The following is a 20,540-nucleotide window of genomic DNA, read 5'->3' as shown; positions in this document are numbered from 1 at the left end:
GCTGCGTCCTGCTTAGCTTCATTGAGAATGTATAGAACTGCGAAAGGCATGGCACGCATCCTCTTTAAGTGTGCCTTCTACCACCTGGTACTTCCAAAAAGGAGCAAAAAAATGGAAGCTGTGTAAAGAGAGCTTGCAGACCAGCAGACCCTGACAAGCAAGAGAATCTGTAGCCAGACCCATGCCCTTTAGCCTGCTGTTTTATCCGTTCATGTATAGTCTGGGTAGTCCAGGCTAGCCTGATCTTGTCAGATCCTGGAAGATAAGCAGGGTTTATTTGGATGGGAGACCACCAAGGAAGTCCAGGGTTGCTACACAGAGGGCAGTTCCGCACAGGTCAATAAACACGAGTTAAGGATGGTTAAAAAAAACGTTTTTTGGGGGGGGGGCTTTGCATGGATCCCCCCCCCAATGGGGTTTTTCAAGAATCGCACTATCCGCAAGTCTTTTGAAAACCCCCGGATTGTAGCCGCTTGTCAGTGGCAGGAGGTGCTTTTCCTTTTTTCATTTCCCATCTTACATCTGCGTAGCCGCACAGGTGCAAATGGTCTTATCGGGGTATTGTTAGACACCAGCATGGCTGTGGGGGTTCATTTAACATACCTGCGTAGCTACGCATCAGTGGGAAGTAAATAAATTAAAAATAGACACGCCTCCGTGCAAAGGTGTGACAGCAACCTGCATTGTTTCCATGGGCTCCATTCGCTGCCTGCATGGATGCATGTGAATGCGAAAACAGGAAAGCGGGTTCCTTTATCCTGGCTGCAATCCGTTTTATATTTGCTGTGCGGAAAGGGGCAGAGCTGGGCTACAGCAATCCACCTCTGTTCGTCTGTTGTCTTGTTCTGGATGGCCTCAGCTGGCCCAATCTGATCAGATCTCAGCTGCTAACCAGAATCAGCTCTTGATAGTCCTTAGATGAGAGACAGCTGAGGAAGTCCAGGGTTGCTATGCAGAGGCAGGCTATGGCAAACCACCTCTGTTCGTCTGTTGTCTTGTTCTGGATGGCCTCGGCTGGCCCAATCTGATCAGATCTCAGCTGCTAACCAGAATCGGCTCTTGATAGTCCTTAGATGAGAGACAGCTGAGGAAGTCCAGGGTTCCTATGCAGAGGCAGGCTATGGCAAACCACCTCTGTTCTTCTGTTGTCTTGTTCTGGATGGCCTCGGCTGGCCCAATCTGATCAGATCTCAGCTGCTAACCAGAATCGGCTCTTGATAGTCCTTAGATGAGAGACCGCTGAGGAAGTCCAGAGTTGCTATGCAGAGGCAGGCTATGGCAAACCACCTCTGTTCGTCTGTTGTCTTGTTCTGGATGGCCTCAGCTGGCCCAATCTGATCAGATCTCAGCTGCTAACCAGAATCGGCTCTTGATAGTCCTTAGATGAGAGACTGCTGAGGAAGTCCTATGGTAAACCACCTCAGGCTATGGCAAACCACCTCTGTCCATCTGTTGCCTTGACCTGGATGACTAGGTTGACCCAGTCTCATCAGATCTCAGATGGTAAGCAGGATCAGCCCAGGCTAGACCGCTCTCATCTGATCTCTGGAGCTAAGAAGGACCAGGACTGGTTAGTACTTGGATGGAGACCACCAAGGAGGTCCAGGGTTGTAATACACAACCAAGCAATGGCCAACATTTTCTGGTAGTCTCATGCATTGAAACCCCCATGAGGGGTTTGATTGTGACTCGACAGCACTTTCCACCAGCAGTCTGCTTGGAAGGGCTTTTCCGTAAAGGCACAGACGACAATATGGTGGTACCAACTCAACCGATGTATTTTTAGTTTGCCTTTTCTCTGTTCAGCTTCCCTAATATCCTGTTGCTCTTCTAATAATGAACATTTTGTGGATTTCCAGCATGTAGCTGTTCACCCAGAGCGCAGTGTTAAGCAAGATGTCAGTGTCTGCAAACTGGGGACGTGAGTGTGAGTGTTCCTCCTTGCTTATGGAAAGGTAGCAAGTCAGCGTGGTAGCTAAGCTAGACCTTTTGCCTTGCTAATAAAAGGAAACACTTCTTCACGCAACGTGTGATTGGTGTTTGGAATATGCTGCCACAGGAGGTGGTGATGGCCACTAACCTGGATAGCTTTAAAAGGGGCTTGGACAGATTTATGGAGGAGAAGTCGATCTATGGCTACCAATCTTGATCCTCTTTGATCTGAGATTGCAAATGCCTTAAAAGTCCAGGTGCTTGGGAGCAACAGCCGCAGAAGGCCCTTGCTTTCACATCCTGCATGTGAGCTCCCAAAGGCACCTGGTGGACCACTGCGAGTAGCAGAGAGCTGGACTAGATGGACTCTGGTCTGATCCAGCTGGCTTGTTTTATGCATGGAGAAGCGTTCAGTCGCTTGAGTAATTCCTGCAGTCTACAGTGATGAACCCCCATGAGAACTTGCCCACAGCATAGAAAGCACCTGTATAGTTAAAGTGTATCTATTTTCCATCATTCTCTTACTGGAAATAGTACTGATAAAATCAAGATGTATTGTCGAAGGCTTTCACGTCCGGAATCACTGGGGTGCTGTGTGGTTTCCGGGCTGTATGGCCGTGTTCTAGCAGCATTCTCTCCTGACGTTTCGCCTGCATCTGTGGCTGGCATCCTTCAGATCCTCTGAAGGATGGATCCTCTTGGCATCCTTCAGATCCTCTGAAGATGCCAGCCACAGATGCAGGCAAAACGTCAGGAGAGAATGCTGCTAGAACACGGCCATACAGCCCGGAAACCACACAGCACCCCAAAATCAAGATGATTTGTCATCTTAAGATCGTCAGTTGGGAAATTCCTGGCGAACTGGGGATAGAGCTTGGGGTGGGACCATTACAGGCATCAGGTAGAATTCCAGGTCCCACCTAGAGGTTGGTAACCCTGGTTATCACAGTCAAGGAGTCCAATCTGGTCACACTTAAGAAGATGATGAAGAAGAGGAGGAGGAGGAGGAGTTTGGATTTATACCCCACCTTTGTCTCCTGTAAGGAGATTCAAGGTGGCTTACAAACTCCTTTCCCTTCCTCTCCGCACAACAGACACTTTGTGGGGCAGGTGGGGAGCTGGGAGAGTTCTGAGAGAACTGTGACCACCCCAAGGTCACCCAGCAGGGAATGTAGGAGTGCGGAAACACATCCGGTTCACCAGATAAGCCTCCGCCACTCAGGTGGCGGAGTGGGGAATCAACCCTGGTTCTCCGGATTAGAATCCACCTGCTCTTAACCATTGCACCATGCTGGCTCTAGATTCTCGTGAAGATTGGTTGGGAGAATACAGTTTGAAAACTTTTTTCCCTGAAAATGAAAAAGGCAGGTGCCTTAATCTACAGTTTCTGCCGATTAGTGAATGTTGGAACACCTCTATACTTTCCTCTCCAAGGGGAAGCTTTGTGATCCTAGAACAGTGGTGGCGAACCTATGGCACGGGTGCCAGAGGTGGCACTCAGAGCCCTCTCTGTGGGATTTCCCACACACACACACACACACTGGACTTGATGCGCACACACCTCAGTAAGCAGGGAGGACTCGGCTGGCGGGCCTGGTGCCTGTGCTCCAGATGGCTGCTGCCCGGTTGGGGGGGGGGGGCAAGGTGGCAGAGATGCTAGAGAGGCACAGAGTGGCACTTGTGGAACTTTGCTGGAGGCTACAGCAGGCTGGCCCCTGCTCGAGGGGGTTATTCAGGTTTAATTGCTGGGTTGGCACTTTGCGATAAATAAGTGGGTTTTGGGTTGCAATTTGGGCACTCGGTTCGCCATCACTGTCCTAGAACGAATGTTGCTGTCTGGCTGTGTGCATTTCATGCTACAGGGCCAACCGTGGCCATGAACCTCCCTGTCTGTGTCTCTCAGATTGCTTGGCACCGAGTCTGAACATGGCGAGTGCATTTTCCTCCCCCGCTCCCGATGCAGCCAAGCATGTCGATGGCATCTTTGTTGTGGGAGTCTGGAATTGGCCTTTTCTTCTCTTAACTGGGAAAACCAGGCTAGCTGCATTCTCCACATCGGAGCACTTCAAAGGGGGGCGGGGGGAGAGAGATGCGTGTTTGACCCTGCCAATACTGCCCGCCGGTGTAAATCGCTTTTGTGTTCTGGGCATGGCTGCAGAAGCCGTCTTGCGTGAAAGGAGGCTGTAACCACGGCCACAGAATCCACAGATGGGCAAATGGTCATCCCCTGAATGGGGAGCTATTGTGCATTGTCTTTTCCATGGAGAAATGACTCTGGCCACATTGAACGCAGACCTTTCGGCTCTCCTGTGCTCGACACATGGGATTGCAAACTTGACCTCTCCCCACACCCAGCGCAGCAATCCCTTCTGCTCATTATTTCTCCCTGCTCTTGCTGACTTTTCTCTGCGTAGGAGGTACACTAAGCAGAACCAAAATGTGGGGGAAATTAGCATGGGTTTTAGTATTGGCACCATCTTGCTTGCTGCATTGGGATTTTCTCTTGTCTCTTACAGGTCGGTAATGGCAAAGGGGAGGGGAGCTTGTGGAACTCAGAATGTTGTGCTATGGTGGGGTTTGGTTTGGGACCAACGGTGGAGGAGCTAGAAGATGACAGCCATCATCCTGATAGCCCCCAGAGAACCAGTGTGATGTAGTTGGTAAGAGCAGTTGCACTCTAATCTGGAGAACCGGGTTTGATTCCCCGCTCTGCCACTTGAGCTGTGGAGGCTTATCTGGGGAACCAGATTAGCTTGTGGATTCCCAACACATGCCAGCTGGGTGACCTTGGGCTAGTCACAGTTCTTCGGAGCTTTCTCAGCCCCACCCACCTCACAGGGTGTTTGTTGTGAGTGGGGGGAAGGAAAAGGAGATTGTCAGCCCCTTTGAGAGAAAGGGGGGATATAAATCCAAACTCCTCCTCCTCTTCTTCTTCTTCATCCTCCATCCTGATAGCCTTACCTAGAATTCCTCTTTACTTCCAAACTTTCTACAGAAAGCGTTCCCTCCCATGTGTGTCTTACAGCAACTATGTGGACTAGAAGTTTGCTCGTTTCATTTTTATTTTTGAAAGTTGTTCTCCATGGTTACCAAATCCTGCACTGGATGGCAAGAAGTCTTCATAGCCTGTTGCAGAGATCTCCCACCTTGATGTTCAATGGTAAAGCACCCCAAGTTCCATCTTTGACGTAGCCACAGACGTTGCTGAGTGGCACCTGACTGCATTAGATGTGTACAAATACCCCCGACCAGACTGTATGCACCCGAGAGTGCTCAAAGAACTTCCTAAAGCAGCGGTTCTCAACATGTGGGTCGCGCCCCCTTTGGGGGTCTAAGACCATCGGAAAACACATATTTCTGATGGTCCTAGGAACCGAGACACAAATAATTTTATGGTTGGGGGTCACCACAACATGAGGAACTGTGTCAAAGGGTTGCGGCATTAGGGAGGTTGAGAACCACTGTCCTAAAGGGAGCAATCAGTGTGGTGCAGCAATCATCATCATCATCATCATCATCATCATCATCATCATCATAATAATCCTGACCTCACGATTGTGGGAAAAAAAGAAAGTGTGGATAGTTGATGTTGCAATTCCTGGTGACAGCAGAATTGATGAGAAGCAACTGGAAAAACTTACACGATACGAGGATTTAAGGATTGAACTACAAAGACTCTGGCACAAACCAGTAAAGGTGGTCCCAGTGGTGATCGGCACACTGGGTGCAGTGCCTGAAGACCTTGGACGGCACTTAAAAACAATCGGCGCTGACAAAATCACCATATGTCAGCTGCAAAAGGCCACCCTACTCGGCTCTGCACGCATTATTCGTCGATACATCACACAGTCCTAGATGCTTGGGAAGTGTCCGACGTGTGATGTAATACAAAATCCAGCATATTGATCTTGTTTGCTGTGTATAACTGTTTTGTAATAATAATAATAATAATAATAATAATAAAAGAGTACAATGCTTATCAAGACAAGGTTTTACTCACTCAGAGCATAGAGAATGAAAATCCTACGGCAAGACTCCCTATAGCATCATCTACCGATAATTCTTATGTATGCAACAAACAATATGGTTTTGTTTAAATGTGAATAATTCTGGCAACAATTAAATATGCTTCAGTGTCTTTGTTGGCCATTTATCATCATTAAAGAACGCAGTCTTCTCAGAGTTATAAATCTGACGCGGAAATATTGGCAGTAGCTGTTTTGTGAGGCTGTTTTTGTCCAAATTTCGCTTGTAAAAAACTAATCATGTTATCCTAAGCAGAGTTACACCCTTTGGAGTCCGCTGAAATAAGGCGCTTAAACAGGGTTGCCAGATCTCCAGGTGGATCCACCATAAAGGTTGGTACACCAGTGTCAGGAACAGCCAGTGTCGACTAGAGCCTGTACAACCAGTTTGGGGCAACCTGGTCCTCCGGATAACACAAGGGGTGGGCGGTCCATCTCACTCACCTGCTCAGGCTTGGTAGCTTCCCAAGGGGTGGGCGGTCCATCTTCCTCTACTTGAGGCATCATCGAACGGGCGACCCCTTTCGACGATTTGGATGGCTTAGCGACTGGTGTCGAAGTAGCCGGGGTAGCCGGGCGCTTCGCAGGACAGACAGCGGCCATATGCCCCTCGCCCCCACAATACAGGCAGAGGCTGAGCCGCCGCCGATGGGCATTCTCATCGGCTGAGAGTTGGCGTTTGGGCGGAGTGGGGCAAGTGGACTTAGTACTGGCGGGAGTCCCGCGGCAAGAGTGAGAAAGTGGAGAGTGACTGGACGCCGCCCCTAGAGTGAAATCAAGAAATTCTGCACCAAACAGCTTACAGCACACAAGTACCATGTTCTAAATATATTAAAGTGTTGAATATTCAAGAAACAATCTTTCAATCTTTTTAATATGATCTATATCAAAGGCAAATATAAGATGTCACTTCTCCTTACAAAACGTTTAAAACAGCAGTGGCGTAGGAGGTTAAGAGCTCGTGTATCAAATCTGGAGGAACTGGGTTTGATTCCCAGCTCTGCCGCCTGAGCTGTGGAGGCTTATCTGGGGAATTCAGATTAGCCTGTACACTCCCACACACGCCAGCTGGGTGACCTTGGGCTAGTCACAGCTCCTCGGAGCTCTCTCAGCCCCACCTACCTCACAGGGTGTTTGTTGTGAGGGGGGAAGGGCAAGGAGATTGTAAGCCCCTTTGAGTCTCCTGCAGGAGAGAAAGGGGGGACATAAATGCAAACTCCTCCTCCTCCTCCTCCTCCTTCTTCCTCCTCCTCCTCCTCCTCCTCCTCTTCTTCTTCTTCTTCTTCTTAAACACGGTACTTGGGGACTGTCAGCTTTTTGGTGAAGAATTTCTTAACTTTAGAATTACAGCCGAACTCCAGACCACAGAGATCAATTTCTATAGGGAAAATGGATGCTTTGGAGGATGGGGCCCAAGACAATTATAGTGCTGAGGTCCATCCCCTCCCAAACTCCACCCGCTACAGGTTCTACTCCCAAAATTTCCATGTATTTCCCAAACCAGAGACAGGAACCCTAGCTTTGAAGGATGTAATTCAGTTTAGGATGCAACTGTAATCCACTTACTTTTAAATGCCATAATTCTGGCAACAGTACAATTGTGTATGCAATTACATAAACGAAGCACCTCATATTGTCAAAAACAATTGCATAAATTCAGGTTTAACAGGAAGGTAAAAAACAGCATATATTTGGATTTGTCCTCAAATTTCCTTTTTTTAAAAACAGCCCCACCCTCCAATCAAACGTGTTCCTCCCAACGGCGGCAATATTTCTAGAAATGTTGTGTCTTTTACATGGCACTGTTGTGTTGGAAGGAACCCTTCCCCCACAGGGCAAACCCAGCTTTGCCATGCAGGGTATACTCAAGAGGCAGAGGAGTCGATTCCAATCCCTACAGAATGCTGCTATTTTACACTTTGTGTTTTAGGTGTCCCTGCAGAATTGTCATTTGTGAATAAGAATAGAAAGAATCTGCACATCTGAATTATATTTCTGTAATGTTTATTAAAACACATATATCCCACCTTTCCCTTTGGTCAATTTATAAATCCCAATCTGACACATAGAAAAATAATGTCCCACTCACCCCGTTACGCCTAAGTCTTACCCTCTCTCAATTCCCTTCCTTGGCTACCACAGAGCCTGTCTCCCATAGAGACTCACTAGGAAACCGCTCTTGGTTACTCAATTCTCTGAATCAATTACTTCCTGCTAAACAAATGCAACCCTCCCATCCTTTGCGACGAAAACAAAAACAAAACTCACACCACCCCAAAATAAAAGCATTATGAGAAACAGGGGACGGTTTCATGATCACTACAGCCAGCAGGGCCATGCATGAATTTTCACTTTCCTCGTTCACGCAAGTCCTTGCTACGGGCAACCTGGTCTTGATTCCATCTGGCAGAATCCTGTCTCTCCCCTAGGAAAAGGCTATGCTTAATCATAACCCCCCCAGCTGTATACAGACACGGCTGGGCTAAGTACCAGGAAGAAAGTCTGAATTCAGACAACTGTATCCAAGTCAACACAAACAAACAAAAAAGGAACAGCAACTACTGCTGCCTAGAAGTCAGCCGCTTTTATAAGAAATGCCAACGTCTTGGGAGGAAATGCTGAAGATCTAGTTTCAGGGTCAGAGGTGGCATTTTGGGGGGGTGTTTCATTTTGTTGCAGAGCTCCCTGCTTCCTTGGTAGAGAGCTGCTTTGGCCACCAGAACCATGAGCAAGGATTTGCATCGCTTTGCCTACGATGCTAGCTTTATCCTTCAGAAGAAACTGCAGCTGGTTAAATAGACGAGGAAGGTTCAAAGGCGGTAGCAACTGGCCATGCTCAGAGCTGGGGTGTCGCCCCACAAGCTTTGGTGAGCAGCAAGTTGCACAAGTGATAGGGTTGATTATTGAAAAAGTGAAGAGTAGTAGTACTTTCTATTGCATTAACCATAAGCCATCACAATCAATACATAAAACAAACATTAAGAGACATATACCATAACTACAAATAAACTACACACTGAGGATAAAATCTCCTGAATTAAAATTGTCCAGAATAAAACCGAAACTATTATAACACCCGTCAAAAGACATATACTGTAACTACAAATAAACAACATACCGAGGATAAAATCTCCTGAATTAAAATTGTCCAGAATAAAACCGAAACTATTATAACACCCGTTAAAAGACATACACTGTAACTACGAATAAACAACAAACCGAGGATAAAATCTCCTGAATTAAAATTGTCCAGAATAAAACCGAAACTATTATAACACCCGTTAAAAGACATACACTGTAACTACAAATAAACAACAAACCGAGGATAAAATCTCCTGAATTAAAATTGTCCAGAATAAAACCGAAACTATTATAACACCCGTTAAAAGACATATACTGAAACTACGAATAAACAACAAACCGAGGATAAAATCTCCTGAATTACAATTGTCCAGAGTAAAACCGAAACTATTATAACACCCGTTAAAAGACATATACTGTAACTACAAATAAACAACAAACCGAGGATAAAATCTCCTGAATTACAATTGTCCAGAGTAAAACCGAAACTATTATAACACCCGTTAAAAGACATATACTGTAACTACGAATAAACAACAAACCGAGGATAAAATCTCCTGAATTCAAATTGTCCAGAATAAAACCGAAACTATTATAACACCCATTCATTTCTCTTAAACATTGTGTAATACAATAAGCATATCTCGTTACCAATTGCCTGTATCAATGGGGAATGTAAAAGCACAAAGTGTAATACCCAACACAAAATACGACAAGCAATACAATCGCTATAGCCCGATAAATGAATAAACTCATGTTCTTTATCCAATTACTTTTAAAGTTTTAAAAGAAACAGAATTTTCAAAAATGAGATAAGCAGGAAAACGTCCTGAGCATCTGGAGGCATCGAGGGAGCCGCTTATCAGCTGCCCGGCAAGGACAACGGCACAGGAAGGGCAGCGTCTAGGGCTGCCAACTCCAGGTTGGGAAATTCCTGGAGATTCTGGGATAGAGTCTGGTGGGGTTTTGGAGAGGAACAACCTCAGTGAGGTACAAGGCCACAGCCTACCAAACAGGGGATGTGATCTTTCCAGTCTGGAGATCAGCTGTAATTCCATATCTCCAGGACTCAACCGGAGATTGGCAGCCCCAGTGGCGCTAGCGCTGGGTAGCATTCAGTTGAACCCTAGCTGTTGCACGGCATGGAGTAGTGGAAACCGGTAAGGGATGACGATGGGCTTCAGCACCTCTTGGCACAATTCTGTGCAGGGATTTTTAAAGAGAGAAACTTTTCTTACATGGGCTCCTAAAGAGAGAGAGAGAAAGAGAAACTGAGGCTTGTACAAAGTGCTCCAGTTCTTCTAATGGTGGAAGGCAGTTGGGACCCGCCATGTATCCATTATTTTCCCCTTCAATTTGAAAACTGTAGCCAAAACATCCTTATGTGCTCCAAAACAGGGAGGAGAGCCAGCCTGGTGTAATGGTTAAGAGCAGGTGGATTCTAATCTGGAGAACTGGGTTTGATTCCCCACTCCTCCACCTGAGTAGCAGAGGCTTAACTGGTGAACCAGATGTGCTTCCGCACTCCTACATTCCTGCTGGGCAACCTTGGGCTAGTCATAGTTCTCTCAGAGCTCTCTCAGTCCCACCTCCCTCACAAGGTGTCTGTTGTGGGGAGAGGAAGGGAGAGGAGCTTGGAAGCCACCTTGAGTCTCTTTACAGGAGAGAAAGGTGGGGTATAAATCCAAACCTCTTCTTTCATTCTAGCTGGAGAACTGCAGATCTAGAATGTTTAAACAGGGAATTTCATTCAGGCTTCAGACAAGTGGGGTAAAACAGCCACTGGGAAATTTTGTCACCGTGCCTTCACTGTGCCTAAAGACAGAAACTAATCCTTGCTAAAGGCCAAGGTTGTCTCTGGACAGAAAAAACCACTTAAAGTTAAATACAACTTTGCAAATATCATAGGAAAAAAATCAGGGAAAAAGTGCACACAAGTTAGCAGGAATCCAAATGTTTGTGTCTGATAACGCATGAAGACTCGTATTGCACAAAACATTTACAATAGACACTAAACTGATTCCCATCTTCCATTTTAAGACACATACTGAAACTTGCAGAGACAACTCTAACTCCAACAGATTATAACTACTGGAAATGAATTTTCCCATGAAAAATGACCATCAACAGCTGGAATTATATAGGAGTCCAGGAGCACCTTAAAGTTTAACCACATTTGTTTCAGATTTGGAGCACGCATCCACTTCGATACCTGGTAGATGCGGGGGGGGGGGGGGGGGAGAATGTTACCAATAGAGGCCAGGTAAAATCAAGGTGTTGCTGAAACAGCAGACTAGTCCAGCTTCCTATAACAAGGTAGCTTTTAGCTTCTTCTGGTGTGTCTAAACTTTCAAGGGTAGTTGTGTCAGTCTGTAGCAGAGGAGCTAGATTCAAATCTAACAGTGGAGATCAACGAGATTGGGGTGGGTTTTTTTTTAACCTTTTGACACTTCGTTGGTCTTTGAGATGCTCCAGGAATTGAACCTCGTGTGTCTAGCAGCCAGAGTTAGTTTTTGCAGTATATATCTGCCCTTCTTCCCTCTCCCAATTTAGAGTGGTATTTGCTAAAAATAACCCATTTAGATGACATTTCTCTTGCCCAGGGATCCCCAACGTGGCACCCACCAAGTGTTTTTAGGAAGTTGGGGCTTCTTCCCAGCAAGCCTTCTGATTGGACGCTAGAGATTTGATTGGCAGTGCAGATTTCTTAAAAATGCTGTTTTGGCAGCAGCTGCCCCCGCAGCACAAGGGCCTTCTTAGATGAGCCTGTACACTCCCACACATGCCAGCTGGGTGACCTTGGGCTAGTCACAGCTTCTCGGAGCTCTCTCAGTCCCACCTACCTCACAGGGTGTTTGTTGTGAGGGGGGAAGGGCAAGGAGATTGTAAGCCCCTTTGAGTTTCCTACAGGAGAGAAAGGGGGGATATAAATCCAAACTCCTCCTCCTCCTCCTCTTCTTCTTCTTCTTCACTGTGCATCCGAAGGAAAACTGGAACAATCATTTCGTACGTGGCACCGCCCCTTGCAGCAGCCATTTCATGGCAGACATTTTGTGGCTGTGCCCACAACCGTATGTTAAAATACCTAAGGGGCCCGGGGGCTCAGAAGATCTGGGCACCCCCCTGCAATCACTTCCTTGTCCCATCCCCAAGCAGGAAGAGATGAGGAGTGAAGGAAAACGGCAAAGCATAGAAGGCAGGACAGGAAGAGAAAAGGCCCCACTGAAGTCGTTTGGGGTCACTCTCTGCAGGCAACACCCTTTAGGCCGCGGGGGAAAGCCAAGCAGGTCAGGCCTGCGAATGGTTTGTGCCTGTCAAGTGAACTGGGAAGGGGAGAGGGCAGGACACCATCTCGCGCAAGCAGCTGCAGTTGGGGCGGCTGAGGCTCGTGCTTCGATTCCACCCAGCAGCTCACCAATACAAACACAGCTGCCTTTTCAGCGCTGCGCATTGCGAGACGGGCTACCCCCAAGGCTTGCAAACAGGACTTCGCCCAGCCGTAGGGCTGAAAAGACAATAGACAGCAGACTGAATCGGTTGAGACACCAAGAAACCAGTAGAGCTTCCTCTTCGGCCCTGCCCTGTAAAGAAAGTGGAGCTCATTCAGCGAGCGACCGTGGTGCTCGGACTGGCGAGCAGAGACCTGCCACTTAACCTTGGAGCAAGACATTTGTGGGACAAACATTCTTTAAAAACCCCTAGAACCAGAGGTGGGATCCAGCAGGTTCTCACAGGTTCCCGAGAGTAGATTACTAATTATTTGTGTGTGCAGAGAGGGGGTTACTAATGGGTGATTTTGCCACGTGATTTGTGCCTTCGTTACGCCCCTCCTCTCAGCAGTAGCGCGCAGAACTTGAAGCCGTCTAGCAGGAGGTGCACCGGCATGCGTGGCAGCCTGCGCCTGCGTGAATTCGTTTCCCGCCCAAGAACCGGCACAGCGGCTGCGTCCTTGCCACAGCCCCGCCCAGGAATGCCCCGCCCCCAGAATGCCTGGCCATGCCCCCGTTGTGCCCCACCCAGCCCCACTGGTGCTATGCCACAGTTTGAATCGCACCACCATGGGAACCTGTTACTAAAATTTTTGGATCCCACCACTGCCTAGAACATTATTTACAATAGACACTAAACTGATCCCCATCTTCCATTTTAAGACACATACTGAAGCTTGCAGAGACGGCTCTCACTCCAACAGATTATGACTGCTGGAAATGAATTTGCACATGAAAAATAACCATCAACAGCTGGAATTATATAGGAGTCCAGGAGCACCTTAAAGCAGGCCATAATGGCATCGATCCATGCGTGGGTCTGCCAGTCTTCCCCAGCCAAGTTTTATTTATCTACTCATCAATCCCTTACAATTCAGATTAGCCTGTGCACTCCCACACACGCCAGCTGGGTGACCTTGGGCTAGTCACAGCTTCTCGGAGCTCTCTCAGCCCCACCTACCTCACAGGGTGTTTGTTGTGAGGGGGGAAGGGCAAGGAGATTGTAAGCCCCTTTGAGTCTCCTGCAGGAGAGAAAGGGGGGATATAAATCCAAACTCCTCCTCCTCCTCCTCCTCCTTCTTCTTCAAGGTTTCTTCTGCCAAGTCTTATCTTTACAATAACCCTGTGAGGTAGGCTGGGGTCATAGAATCCTAGAGTTGGAAGAGCCCCCAAGGGTCATCAAGGCCATGCAGGAACACACAATCAAAGCACTCCTGACAGATGGCCATCCAGCCTCTCTTTAAAAATCTCCAAAGAAGAAGACTCCACCACACACTGGCTACGGAAGGCAAATGGATTTTTGAGTTTCCACGTATGTCTTCATGATAACTCTCTGTCCCCTCACAGTTAAGGAAGTTTTACACTGGCTTTCCAAAACCTGTTTTGCTCAGATCTTTTCGCTGCTGTAGCCCTTTTTTCTTGAGGTGCGCGAAACCTGTCAAAAAATCCCGTTATGCGAAGCTAAAGTGGAGCACACCGTCAGTATGAAAAGAACCCTACCCACACTTCTACAAACAACATACCTGTGTGCAGCTCAAGCATGATCCCACATAACCTGCATTTTTTGACCAACACCTGCTACCTGCCCAGGTATTTCGTTAGATTAGAAACAGGCTTCCAGTAAAGAGTAAAATATCCCCCACTTTCCCAAACCACAGATTCAGGCTGCAGTATAACATTTGTCCTTGCTTGGCTGAGACAGTGGATTGAAGATGTACAACATCCAAATGATGCAATCTGCCAAATTTCACTTCCTCTACAGCAGGGGTATCAAACAGGTGGCCCGGGGGTGGGATCCAACCTCTTGGTAGGACTTACCAGGCCTGTGAGCCACTGGTCATGCGTCTGATAAGCCCTCTCGAGGTGACCCCCCCCCCCACAGTACCTGTCTGGGCAGGGGAGCCTACTGGGGGCAGCCCCGCCCTACCCTACCCCGCCACCAGGGTCCAGCCCAACCAAGTCACATTTATGCTATATCCATCGCTGGTAACAAATGCGTCCGACACCACAGCTCTACAGCCTCCCTCAAGACCTGTGGCTCTTTGAGAGAAAATCTGGAGAATTTTTTTTTCAAAATGAGACTTGTACCTAAAATATTTGAATAACTAGAGGAATAGAATAGTAATCATATATTACTATTTACGTTAAATGTAGAGTATATAGAAATGATAAGATAAGCTATAGTTATCCATTTGTATTATTTATTTATTTTTATTTCTCGGCTGTTCTCCACCCTTTCTCTCCTTTGAATTTAAAATAGGATTATAAAATGCAGTAAGGGAACGTTATAATGACAGACTGTTGGAAAGATGGATTTCTTTTTCTTTTCTTTCTTCTCTCTCTGTCATTATGAGAATTCATGTTTGCAATTAGAAGTTATAGGTGATTAAATTGTAAAAGTTTTAACTTTTCTTCTCCTTGAGTATATTTTTGAATGATGCATGAGAAGAGATTTAGATACACAAAGGTAACATATGTAGGTACTAAGAAACATTTTCTTAGCTAATAATTAGTTTAATTTCTTGTTAGCTCTCTTGTGTTTCTCTTACAATGTTTTTTTAAAAATTTCCTTATTATTGATTGCTCAACAATTATAATTCGTTATATTTCATTCTGTTATTATTCTAGTGTATTAAATAAATAAATATTTTTTTAAAAAAACATTTAAGACCTCTTATGTCACGCATTGCGAACGTAGAAGTAATTTCGTTTTCTTTGCTGCGGCCACCAAGAGTCCTTAGAAGCCGAATCTTTGGGACATTGAAATATTCTTTCCCCTGACAAGACGGGAAATCGTGCGACAGCCTCAGCTTTTGGGGTGGGGGTATCCGCGCCAAAAATAGCTCCCTCCGCTCCAGCAACCAGGCCGGGACTAATCTCTGCTGTAGCCAGATTAGACGCAGAGGCTTTGCTCATGGAGGTGGGAAAGGCACCCCCCAGGACCACATGCTCACAGGAGCTGACGCAAGAGAAAGCACAGGTCTCAGCAACTACAGAGGAAATAACTTCGTAATCACTGAACCACTGTGTTGGAGGGGGTGGGGGATCCACGTGCCCGAGAATCTATTTTTTCGTAGGCTCTAATGGTCAACTAACAGTGTAACCCCAGGCAGACAGTTTCAGGTGTGTCTGTAAGTGGAACAGCTAGACTGAAGTCCAGGGGCACCTTAGATACCAACAAGACTTTCCATGGAATCTTGCTTGCTATTCCATAGCCAGCGTGGTGTAGTGGTTAAGAGCAGGTGGATTCTAATCTGGAGAACCGGGTTTGATTCCCCACTCCACCTGAGTGGCAGAGGCTTATCTGGTGAACCAGATATGTTTCTGCACTCCTACATTCCTGCTGGGTGACTTGGGGCTAGTCACAGCTCTTTGGGACTCTCTGAGCCCCACCTGCCTCACAGGTGCCTGTTGTGGGAGAGCAAGGGAAAGGAGTTTGTAAGCTACCTTGAGTCTCCTTAAATGAGAGAAAGGTGGGGTATAAATCCAAACTCTTCTTCTTCTATGCAGGATTACTTGTCTATATCCACTGAAATCACCGGGCTTAGACTGGAGTCTGTGTAGGCTAATTTTAAAGATGTGCAGATTCTATAGGCTGTCCAACTTTAATGGACAGGTCAAAGCTACTCTTCAACCCATCAAAATGGCATTCCATGGAAACAGAGACCGTCTTCCCAGAAGAAAAATACTGACTGTCCTGCTTGTATACAGAACCTGCCCTACTGGATGCAAAAGCTATTAACTCTAATGTTCTGCGTTGTGTTGGAAGAAGGTCTGTTCAACAGGGTATAAAGGGAAAGTTAGAACTGCTCAGTCTTCTCCCTAAACAGGGATTACATGCAACGTAGCAAAAATCGCATAAATAGTAAGGGAACAGTTTTGCAGCTCAAGATTGCTAAACTTTAAGTAGATGTGAAATAATATCGTCCTCCTTTGATCAGAAATCCAAGCTAAGGTTTCAACTAGAGACAATTCATATTCAAGCCACAGTGTGGGAAAGGGACTCCCAATATTCTTCTCAGAAATGAGGCTTGAATTAGGTCAAATTCTGAGTTAAAGGAATCAATCCATATGGGGATCCTGTAAAGAATCTTTGGTATCATCTTTGCTTGGAAAATCTTTAGGGCAGCGATTATAGATTGAAAACCCTTCCCATAGTAAAACTGAATGATTCCTGAGGATACGCTTTTCCCAGAAGAGATAGAGCACAATCTTTGTAATGACCATTTGAGGTTATATTGAAAACTTCGGCCTAGATATTTAAACGGTTTGTCCTGTTTAAGATAGACGTTGTGAATTTTCCATATCAACCACTGGCCAGAGAATACCCAGCTATCTTAAACCAGTTCTTCCTGCATGGATGAACGGAATCCTACTAGGGTAATGAAGGAACTCAGAAGCATTTGAGAAATACCATTGAACTAGGACAGTGGTGGCGAACCTTTGGCACTCCAGATGTCATGGGCTACAATTCCCATCAGCCCCTGCCAGCATGGCCAATTGACCATGCTGGCAGGGGCTGATGGGAAATGTAGTCCATGACATCTGGAGTGCCAAAGGTTCGCCACCACAGAACTAGGAGGTGCCATGATGCTGTGAAAGCCAAATCTTGTCCCAATCTTCTGAAAGCAGAAGAATTATTTGATAAACTAGTCAGGTAATTTGAGAAACTAGTCAGAAACTAGTCAGGTAATTCTGAATAACAAGCCTGTAAGTATTCTGAAATCACAGTCTGGATTAATAAAAGGCAATACAGATACGTTACGAAATCTTGCAACTCTCATTATCATGTGTTTGTAATAGGAATTATGGGAATGCAATGAATGAAGAGAACTTTGACTTCAGCAAGGCATTTGAAAAAGTCCCCTGTCGTAACTTTGGTTGAAAACTGGTTCTATGTGGGCTGGACAATAGGACTGTTGGGCAAATCACTAGCAAGCTTATATGCAACAAGAATTTGTCTGGACCTGCATTTCACCTGTCTGGACAGAGGTCTTGAGCAAGGAATCAAACAATCATAGAGTTGGAAGAGACCCCAAGGGCCATCAAGTCCAACCCCCGGCCATGCAGGAACGCACAATCAAAGCACTCCTGTCAGATGGCCATCCAGCCTCTCTTTAAACACCTCCAAAGAAGGAGACTCCACCACACTCCGAGGTAATGCATTCTGTTTGCAGAGGTGACTTTTTGAATGATTCCAGCCTCCCACACATTCCCCCGCACACACATTTCAGGTCCAAGGACCCAAAAAAGCGCAGTCTTGGGGGGGAGGGGGGCAGGGCACACAGACCTCCCCTCCTGCAAGGCTCTGCTCACACTCCTCGGGATCCAGGGCAAAATGATCTCCCCAGAGGTTCAAGGAATAAGGCAAATTACAAACTTAAAAACTTCCCCCAAGTCTAGGGTGTTGTGGGTTTTCCGGGTTGTCTGGCTGTGTTCCAGTAACATTTTCTCCTGACATTTCACCTACATCTGTGGCTGGCATCTTCAGAGGATCCTCTAAAGATGCCAGCCACAGATGCAGGCGAAACATTAGGAGAAAATGCTACTGGAACACGGCCAGACATCCTGGAAAACCCACAACACTCTAGTGATTCCAGATGTGAAAGCCTTCAACAATACATTCCCCAAAGTTTTTGGAAAGGAAACCATCCTGGCATTAAATGCCCATCCTTATGTAGAGCTGAGACGGTGGTGATTTTGTGTCCTGGGCGGACTCATCTTGAGGGCCTGCAGATTTTGCCCGTCTTTGGCTGACCCATTATTAGTAACTCGTGCTAGATAGAAGAAGAGGATTGTAAAGAACCGATGGGGACATTTTATGTTTTATTTTTAAAATACTGGATCTATATCCCACCCTATCTCCATAGGGCTCAGAAGAACTTTGCTGGATCAAACTAGCTCCGTGGTGGCGAACCTTTGGCACTTCAGATGTTATGGACTACAATTCCCATCAGGCTGTAGTCCATAACATCTGGAGTGCCAAAGGTTCGCCACCACTGATTTACTAGCTGGTCCAGCATACCGTCTCACGCAGGAGCCAAGCAATTTCTCTGGAGGGCCAACAGAGGCTGATGCCTCCCACAAATTCAAGAAATAAATAATGCCTCCCACAAATTCAAGAAATAAATAAATAAATAAATAAACAACAAATAACAATACATACTCGCGATTTGAAAAATCGAAGCTTCAAGTACGCCTATGGCAACAAACCAGCTTGAGGTCAGCCCCAGTGGTAATCGGGCACGCCTACGCCATCCTGAAAACACTAGGGCAGCACTTGAAACATCTTCGAATTGACAAAATTAACATCTTGTCAAATTCAGAAGGCAGCCCTGCTGGAATCCGCACGAATACTACGCCGATACATTACAACTTCCTAGGTTTCTGGGTCCCCTGGAGAAAGGCTCAAATTGTAATGAAGGCCAACAACCAGCTAAAGATCTGGCAGCTGTGAAATCTACAATAACAACAACAACAACAATAATACCTCACTTCTGATGCCGTGACAACTCCAGCCAAATGGCCACTGAGAAAACAGGGTCTAAGTGGAAAGGCACAAGCAATCTGGGGGTGTCACCAGAGGCCGGACTGAGGTGTTTTCATATCCTGAGTGCCCTCATGCCGGATTTGAGCATGGGTCCCACCACCCCTGACACAACTAGAGAGGGCTAAAAGCAGCCTGTTTAGCTGCGTGTGTGTGTCCCTGTGTAAGTGTGTCCCAAGTGGTAAGTGTGTCCCAAGTGCAGGGCGATCATCCTGGCACCCGTCCCTTGCGTCCCTTGCGCCCACGGGTGGTGTCAGATATCAGAGCAAATCAAGCTTTGAACGCTTTGCTGCTTGTACTTTCTTTTCCTGCTTGCAGCCAAGGTGGTTCTACGAAGAGCCACGTTCACCTGCAACCCCCATCCCACCTATGCGACGTCTCCCCCCTCAGAACCAGAGGCGCCTCTTTCTTCCCAGTCCTTCCATCCCACCTGTCACTCCGAACAGACTCGAGGCAGTTGACCAAGTCACCATTGGCCCCTTACAGGACCCGAGAGCAGTTGCCAACACCCAGTTGTGAAATTCCTGCCAGCGGGGGCGGCTGGGGGGGCGGGACGTGCGTGGGGTACACTGCCGTACATAAAGCCCCTCCCCCTTCGGCAAGGGTATCTCCTGAAGGGGAAGCGGCCCGGAGACCAGGTGATATTCCGGGAGACCCCCGGCGCCGGCTGCAGGTTGGCAAGCGCCTTCCGAGCGCCCAGCCCGCGCCCAGCCCGCCTCCGGGATTGGCAGGCACCCTCGCTCCTCTGCACAAACCGGGAGGGAGGGAAGGGAGAGAAGCCCCCGCCCTCCCGCTCCCCTCCGTCCCTCGCCCAGCACCAGCCGGGCCTTCCCCGCGCAACCCAGCCCGTCGGGGCGCGCAGCGCAGCAGAAAGGGGCGCAACTCCGGGGAGGCCAAGCGCTGCGCTCCGGGCGCGCTCAGCTCTGGGTCGAGGGGGGGGCAGCAACACGGCCCCCCCCAAAGTCAAGCGGGGTGGGAGTGGGGGAAGGAGGGAGCCAGGACCCCCCACGCCCGCCACTGTCCGCGCCCCCGAGGAGGGTAGCCCGGAAAGAGGGACAGGGGTGCAGGGGCGGCGCGCGCGGGCGGCTCACCCAAAGCTCGGTGCCCCAGTCCATGCTGGCCGCTCCGCCGCCGCTCCCGGTGCTGGTCGTGGCCGTCGCTCCTCCTGGCTGGCTGGCTGGCTGGCAGAGAGGAAGGTTGCAGCGCCGCCGGACCCTCCCCGCCCCCGCCCCCGCCCCCCCTGCCTGCCTCCTCAAGCGGCTGCCCGCCCTTAGTTGGGTGCTGGTTGTTGTCCTTTCGCGGCGGGCTCCGGCCGGTTTCGGCGCGCCTTTCCCCGCAGCACTCGGGGGCGGGCGGCGTTGCCAACTCCGGGCGGGGAAGGGCTGGAGATTCGGGGATGACGTCCCGGGCGGGGAGGGAGCTCAGCGGGATCTTATGGTGCCGTCCGCCCCGCCCCCCAAAGTCCTC

The 20,540-nt window shown here is 47.9% G+C and overlaps 1 protein-coding gene across 1 annotated transcript in view; it reads right to left on the bottom strand.

The window, feature by feature from the left end:
- TRIP10 (thyroid hormone receptor interactor 10) overlaps positions 1–20,300 on the bottom strand; it is a 140,589-nt gene extending 120,289 nt beyond the window's left edge. The window contains 1 exon segment of the mRNA XM_048490618.1: positions 20,165–20,300. Within this exon segment, the coding sequence (XP_048346575.1) occupies positions 20,165–20,188 (24 nt within the window). The 5' untranslated portion in view covers positions 20,189–20,300.
- Positions 20,301–20,540: the final 240 nt, after the last annotated feature.

Source organism: Sphaerodactylus townsendi, linkage group LG03 (assembly GCF_021028975.2).
Source record: "Sphaerodactylus townsendi isolate TG3544 linkage group LG03, MPM_Stown_v2.3, whole genome shotgun sequence".
In the NCBI taxonomy this organism is placed as follows: domain Eukaryota; kingdom Metazoa; phylum Chordata; class Lepidosauria; order Squamata; family Sphaerodactylidae; genus Sphaerodactylus; species Sphaerodactylus townsendi.
This window is presented reverse-complemented; position numbering and strand designations above follow the sequence as displayed.